Below are 8,026 nucleotides of genomic sequence, written 5' to 3' on the forward strand. Positions count from 1 at the left end.
ACAGAGAGAGAGAGAGAGAGAGAGAGAGAGAGAGAGAGAGAGAAACAGAGAGAGACAAAGACAGAGACAGAGAGACAGAGAGAGACAGAGAGAAATGGTTGAGTAGGGTGTGACTCAATCCCAAAGTCCAAAAGTGAAGACCCTTAGTTAATTCCCTAGTGGAAGGGGAACAGGAAGGAAGGGAGGAGGGAGGGAGGGAGAGACGGAGGGGAGAAAGGAAGGAAAGATTCAACCAAGACAAACTCTATGGGATGTTACTTCCAGTGTCTGAAGAAAATTTCAATGAAAAAAGTTTTACAAAATATTTCTAAAGCAGAATAAATTATAGCATATGAAACATTTCAGAAGTCCAAGTGCTACAGCTCATCTGAGAAAACAGGGCCAGTTCAGCAGGAGGAGTCAGCAACAGCTTATGGGGGCGGTGGGCCAGAACAAGCGCTGTGGCCAACAGGCTTGCATTCAGGTCCTGCTCTGCTCTCCCTGGCTGGTCCACCTTGAGCTGCACCATCTCCTCCACCCAGCTTGGCTTCCTCTCTCACACAGGAGGGGAAGACTGAGAGCCCTGACCTGCCTCATGGTGCACGCTGAGCACGGGATGCTGCTGGCTGTCAGTGCACTGCCCCTGCTCTTGACTCCATGACCCCACCTCCCCAAGGTCCAGGCCCTTGTGACACGTGCTCAATCGTGGCTACTGCTACCTCCTGTCCCCAGAGGCTGCGACCACCATCTAGAGGGCTCAGGGTCCATGTTCTGTCTGTGTCGGATCCTTGCTCTCCTCCTGAGGTACTCACCGCCCTCAGATTTCTTTCAGTGCATGTTTGTTGTTCATGTCAATAATCCACAAGACCTCAGGTCAGGATCTGCTCACCAGCTCTCCTGCCTGGCTTTGATCATACTGACGAGATGAAGACTAATTTCCTGGTTTCCTTCTCCTATGGAAAAGCTTTCAGGGCTCCTGACCCACGTGCTCTGCACAGCTCCAGTGCACCCGAGCTTCGTGCTCACGCCTGGCCATTGCTGGGTACGATGGAAAAAGCAGCCCGCCCCCCTCTCTCACCTCCACACACTAGGTCAGACAGAGCAGAACACAAAGAACAGCTCTTTCCTGTGAAAAAGAATTATAGTGTTTTTGTTAGGTTTGTTAATATATTTTAACAATCTTGTTCAGCACAGGGAACTTGTACCTGTATGGGATACATGTCAGTTCTTTTTTTCTCATTCCTCTCCCCTCCCTTCAACTCCTCTTCCTCTCTTTATTTACAAAGCTTTCTTTCCACTTTATCTTTTACTCTTCAGTGTTTTCTTTCTCCTTTCCTTCCTCTCTTGACCCAGTTCCCCTTTCCTTTTGAACAATTTTTCCTATTCCCCAATATCTAGTATATATTTTGGTTCTTATTTACATTTTCAGTTTCTTACACCAGAGAGACAATGTGATCTTTACACGTATGTGTGTGGTTTATTTCACTGAAGAGTATGGTCTCAAGGTGTTGCATTTAGTCATACATGTCTCAAGTTTATCTTTCTTTAAGCCTGGGTGGCTCTCCATTGTATTAAAAAAAAAAACGCTCCTTTTTTTTAACCTATTTAGTGGCTGATGAGCTTTTGGGTTTCTTCTAAGATTTAGCTATTACAGGCTGTACTGCTGTAAACGTGGGTGCTCCTCTATTGCTATGACATGATGCTTTTAATTCTCATGTGAAGATACAAAGAAGGCAAATGGCTAGTTCAACTGGGACTTCCAGTCCTAGATTTTTGGGGGAATTTCCACATTGATTTTCACACTGATTGTACCATTTTACTCTCCCAGCAAGAGTGGAGAAGTGTTCCTTTTTCCCCACAACCCCTCCCACATTTGTTATTGATTTCTTCATAATAGCCATTCTTTCTGGAGTGAAACAGAATGTTGGCATTGTTTTAATTTGCATCTCTAATGATCAGCAATGTTGAACAATTTATCATATATTGATTTGCTATTTCTACTTCTTTATCTCAGAAGTATCTTTTTCCAATGTCTGTTTCTGGAATAGGTCTTTAAATTTGGGGGAACAGTCTGACTATTTTTTTAGTTCTTTACATAGTCTAGGTGTTAGCCTTATGTCTCAGGAACAGCTGGCAACACTTTTCCCACTGTGTGGATTGTCCCTTTCCTCTTTCAGTAGTTTCTTTTTCTATGCAAAAGCTTTTTGATAAAATGAGACCCCAGTTGCTGATTCTTTGTGATTTCCTATGTGATCAAGGTTTTGTTCATAAAGTATGTTCCTACAACAATATTTTCAAGATTCTACCTATTCTTTTAGCTGATTTAGTTTTTCTGTCTTAATATTTAGATCTTTGATCCATTTTAATTTTAGTGGAAGGTAAAAGATACAGGTCTAGCTTCAACCTTCGGCTTGCAGAAGACTGGATTTTACAGCACCATTTATTAGAGACACTTTCAGCCAGTGAACATCTTTGGTTTCTTTGTCAAAGACAAGGTGGCTGAGTGTGTTTAGAATTGTTTCTACATCTTCTATTTTCTTCCACTGAATCATATATCTGTTTATTTGCCAGTACTGAGCTATTTTTATCAGAGTAGCTTCCAGCACTGACCTTTAAGCCTTCCCAGTGCAGATGTGTACAATAGGCCTATGTGAGGCATTGCCCATGGGCTCTTGGCCTCCAGCTGGACTCCTGCAGGACATCACTGTGGGATCCAGATTCTCAGCTGGATTCTTGGGTCTTTAGTGTGTGGACAGACCTCCTGCACTCTTTTTGTATATGACTCTTGAGTGACTATTATAAAATAATATTATAATGAAGTGTCCTACATTGTACTGCTTCCCTTGCAAAATTCCAAACTACAATGGTTTGCAGTACATAATAACTACTTGCTCAGGGTACCTGTGGGTAGATGTCATGTTTTTCAATGTCCAGTGTCTTTTCCTTCTTTTCCCTCCACTCTATCTCCTTCCTCTTCTTCCTTCTCCATCTCGAGGAAGTCTGTTTCCCTGTTTCCTAACACTGTTCCTTTTTTGCACTTTATTTATATTTTGAGTTTTTTGTATATGAGAAGCTAAGCAAAATTTAACCTTCTGTGTCCGATGTTCTCTCACTTAACATTGTGGTGTTGAGCTTGGTCCATGCTCCTAGAAAGGACTAATTAAACTGTACTACTTTCTTTAACAGCTGGACAATCTGACATTGCATACATATCATGTTATTTTAATGTGTTTGTTTGTTTCCAGGCATCTGTGCTGCTCCTATAGCTTGGTGATTGTGAATTGTGCTGGTATGAGCACGGCACGCATGTGTGTCTGTAGTATGATGTCTTTGATTCTTTTTTTTTTTTTTTTTTTTTTTTTTTTGTGGAACCAGGGATTGAACTCAGACTCTTGTGCTTGCCAGGGAAGCACTTATTCTACTGAGCCATCTCCCCGCCCCTGATTCTTTCAGGAAGATACCTAGAAGCGGAATAGCTGTGTGTCATGGAATTTCCACCTTTAGTTTTCTGAAGAATCTCCACGCTGGTTTCCATAGTGGTTGCACTAGTTTGCATTCACACCAGCAGTGCGGGACAACCCCCCCCCCCGGCCCCCCCCCCCAGCATTTGTGGTGCTTTGTGTTCTTAATGATCCTGCCTTTCATCCTGTGCAGATTCACGCCTCCTCTTCCTCAGTGCTCTATTGTCCTGATCTCATCCTAGTCCCTAATTTGCAAACCTTTGAGGTCCTTAACATTTATTCCTTCCTGACAAAATACTAACAAGGTTCAGCTCAGCTTCAGTCATGGAGAGCAGCACACTCTTCTTGCAAAATCTGCTTTTGAATTTGACTCACAGTTGCTACCTTTGACTCCAAGGCCTCTGAGTTGGGAGTTGGATGGAGGGTCTCATGGCCGCTTCCTCCAATCTGGCACCCGCATCACCCAGATGCCCAGATCTGAACGTCTGTGCTGTTTCTTGGGCTCCTGGCACTTCTCCCCCATGCTGTGAGTCAGTCATCAGGTCTGGTTGATGGCCTCTTTGTGATACTGTCCTATAAGTAATTTCTTTCTCTTTCTATGAAAGTCAGGCTACATCCTACTGCCTGTAACAAGCCCTGTCACCTCACCTTTGGTCCCTGTGCATCTCAATGTCAGAACCAGGTGGGGCCTTTACAGAAACACGCACACCAGCTCAGACCCTGCTACAGAGTTCCCTAGGTGTACTTTATAAAGCACAGAGCTCTAAGGAGTTGAGTATTGTTTCCCAGACAAGGTCCTGTGATGAACACATCAGAGAAGGGCAGATCAAGTAAATGCAAATACATTTCCTTGGTGTAGAATCTTCAGGGCCCTTTCCATACAATGGGCTTGGTAAATTCACTGAGGGATGAGGGAGTCTATAGCACCTCTCTGGCTAATTTCAGCTACAGAGCTTTAAAACTTTTTGCTTATTTTGGAAGAACCACATCAGGGTTGATGTTTTGTAAGAAGCATGTTAAGGAGTGTTGGCTCTTTGGAATATGTTTAACTTCTCAGGCTGCCAACCCACCTCAAGCCAAGCTGTTCAGATAGAGTGAGCATCTTACATTCTCTGAACAATGCCCCGTCTGGTCAGTTTGCTCTTCAGTCTCCCTTTTTATCTTACGTCTGTGACTTCTATTTTTCTTTTGGCTTACAATGCTAACTCCACCCTAACCCTAATCTGCATTTTATATGGCTTCTTTGAATAATTAACTCACACAGAGTCTGTACTTGATATATCTTTATAGCCTTACTCAGCTTGTTCTGTCCAGCAGTAGCAATCTCTCTAGGGGATTTATGCAGTATAAACTCACAAGGCCCGCTCTCTGAGCATCCATGACACTCAGGGCATCTTTGCTGTGACCTAGCAGTACAGTCGCCTTTAGATCTCTGTGAGATGTGAACAAGAGGCAAGGCCAGGATTGCAACACAAGGTGGTCTTCAGAGAAAAATGCCCCAAGCTTGGGAAGCTCTAAGGGGGTTTTGATTCTGGATGGCAGATGATCTGAGAGATGTGTGTTGGGCAACTTTCCCATCCCTGGGACATAATAGCAGACACCTACAACCTGAAGGAGGAAACGTTCATTTGCTGGGGCTCTACCCATGGCAGAAGGCAGGAACAACATGGCAAAGGAGTGTGCTGGAACCAGACTGCTGTGCTCATGGCAGCACGGCAGGAGAGCAAGGAAACAGCAGCCGAAAGGGAGGGGCCCGGGACCAGATGTAGGCCCCAAGTCATATCTGCATGACCCACCCAGACACACCCACAAGTGTGCTCCAAAATCCCCTGGGCAGGCCCCAGAGCCACTGAGGTTGACAGGTCAGCCTAACACTTCTGTACACTCTTCATTGATAAATAAAGATTTGTAGTGTAAATAGAAGACACATTTTAGTGTTAGAACTTGGGTGGTGTAAATGGCAAGTAGCATCTTCTGCAATAAGTTCATATGAACACTTGGTGAATCTCAGCATTCCGGAAAGTCCCCTGGAGAACACAGAGCCAAGGTAGAAGCCAATCCTCAGCTCAGTTGGAAGGAAGTAGGATGACATTATCACAGGTTCTGGGCAAAGACATGGATGTCCTTTGCGGATCACTGTCTTACTTACATACTTGGTCGTCTCAGGCATCAGAAACATGCTCTTTCCTCATTTTTTTGGTTTTAGTTTGGCTTTCTGAGCCTGACAGTGCTTTGCAGTCAGGTGGGTTTGTCTGTTCAGTAAGAGAATTAGACCTCTGGAAAGGGGAATTGGAGCAACTGAGGGCTCTAGGATGTTGGTTCCGCTTGCTCTGCTGGTTCTCCTGGCACCAGAGGTGGCTGCCCTAAAGTGGTCCTCATGTGCTGCATTTTTTCTAATAATCTCTTTTGTCTGAAATCAATCATAAATTATCAAGTTAGTTGATTAAGCAGAATTCAGTTTGTGTTTTCCATGTATCTATTTTATTTTAATCTTTTATTTACTTGGCATCCTCACACTCATTCAGTTTTATTGGCCTCTCTTACATCACTGTCACACAGAGAAAGCATCCTGGTTTCTGAACCCTTGTCTTCCCCAAGTGAGGAACTCTTGCAGAAGGCCTCTCCTGACTGTCCAGTTCACACAGCATCCTCTCTGTTCTCCCTGAACATCTGTCACAGCTGCCCCCGCTGCCCCCACTGCTGCTCAAGCTCTGGCTGCCTGGGTTCTTTTTTTTTTTTTTTTTGTATTTTAGGGATAGGTCTACAGAGTGTTCAGGGTATCACTACTAAATCGGACTTGTAGTGATCTGCCTGTTTACAGTCTCCCAAGAGCTGGGATTACAAGGGCGCATCACCACGCCCAGTCTCAATTGCCAGCTCAGCACGCCCCGGGGGTGGGGCCAGGGCCAGCACTGCAGGCCCTGGGATTGAACCCCTGATCCCTGCGCCTGCTTGCAGGAGCTTTACTATGCTAAGCTATTTGGCCAGCCCTGCCTGAGGTCTTTGAGGCTTTGCTTTGTCATATATTTGGCCCTAGTTACAAATGCCCGCGTTTGGACCATTAAAAGCAATATGAAACAGCAACAATAAGCCAGAGAAGCATAGGAAAGAATGAAAAAAAAGCAGCATTTATGTTTCTGCCATTGATAGAAAGCTAATGTTTATAATTTGGGAAAATGTGTGTATATTTATTATAAGATAGTTAAGATAATCCTAGAATAGACTGACACAAAGTTTTGTGTCATATTTTTCACTTCACGTGTCATAACATTTCCTCAGTCATGAATATTATTGCCAAACTTTTTTCTCAGTGCTGAAGATTGAACTCAGAATCTTCACACTGAGCTGCATTCCCAGCTCCTTTAATGATATTCTATTTTGAGACAGGGTCAGCCCCACTAAGCTGCTAAGTTGCTAGCGTCATTCTCATCAAGTTCCCAGGATGGGTTACAGCTTGGAATCTTCCTGCCTCTGTCTCCTAGAGTGCTACGATTACAGACATGTACCGCATCTCTGGCTGACAGTATTATTTCAATGTGTACACAGTAGTTCACTTTTGTGGACCTACTGTACAGTGTGCAGCTCTCTGTTCAACCTTAGGAGACAATCTGGATATGAACTTCCTGGTAATGCATCAGTATCGGTAGGCGTAGAGGAGAGCGCTAGTGCAGGCCTGGCTTCTCTGCACTTGCTGGCTGTGACTGTCTTTCTTATGATAATTTTGATGCGGTTGCAGTCAGGACAGCCACACAGGACCAGCAGTGCAATTTCAGCCTCTAGGTGGCACTTTGGCCTTTACAAGTTGAAGTCCACCTGTGCTACTCTCAGAAGCCCAGAGCCCTTGGTCAGTCATGGCTCTGGGGCTCTCACTGTGTAGGTGGAGTCCAGAGTCTGAATCCCTCTGACTGTGGGGGTCAGGCTACGGTTCCATCTTTTGTGGCCTGTGATCATGGTAACGCTGAACTCTGCCTTAATGTCACCTGGGGCTATCACCGGCTTATGTGCTTAATTTGTCCTTATTTATGTGGCTCATGAAGCAAGCCTTGCTCTTAGGTGTGTAAGGTTAATTTCTTCATCCACAGACATGTCTCAAGGCTGCAAAACAATGACATTATAAAAGCTCAGAGATGTTACATTATAACTTCAAAGAACAGAGCCACCAGAAGAACTGTATAAGAAAAGTCTTTGAAAACTCCCCAACATCTTTTTCATTTCTCCCAAGTCATTTTCCTTAGAGCATGACTGCTTAGGTTCTGCCTCTCTACCATCCCCTCTCTTGGCCTAAAGGGACCCTGCTGCCTGTCCACCTCCTCCCTTGGTTGTGACCCTGCTCTTCTCTCTCGCCCATCCGCAGAGCCTGGCATCTGCACGGTGTTCGGAGACCCTCACTACAACACTTTTGACGGCCGGACCTTTAACTTTCAGGGCACGTGTCAGTACGTGTTGACCAGAGACTGCGCCTCCCCCACCTCGCCCTTCCAGGTGCTGGTGAAGAATGATGCCCGGAGGACACGCTCCTTCTCCTGGACCAAGTCGGTGCAGCTGGTCCTGGGCTCCAGCACCGTCAGCCTGGAGCAGCACCTGGC

General features: G+C 45.0%; 1 protein-coding gene across 1 annotated transcript in view; it reads left to right on the plus strand.

The window, feature by feature from the left end:
* The window catches only part of LOC111816364 (BMP-binding endothelial regulator protein-like), a 126,420-nt gene that overhangs the window by 103,230 nt on the left and 15,164 nt on the right, over nucleotides 1–8,026 (plus strand). Inside the window, exon 10 of the mRNA XM_023713364.1 lies at nucleotides 7,795–8,024. Within this exon, the coding sequence (XP_023569132.1) occupies nucleotides 7,795–8,024 (230 nt within the window). The remainder of the gene's footprint in view (nucleotides 1–7,794; nucleotides 8,025–8,026) is intronic.

The sequence above is a fragment of the Octodon degus genome, unplaced genomic scaffold (genome assembly GCF_000260255.1).
Source record: "Octodon degus isolate 3935 unplaced genomic scaffold, OctDeg1.0 scaffold00031, whole genome shotgun sequence".
NCBI classification, from domain to species: Eukaryota; Metazoa; Chordata; class Mammalia; order Rodentia; family Octodontidae; genus Octodon; species Octodon degus.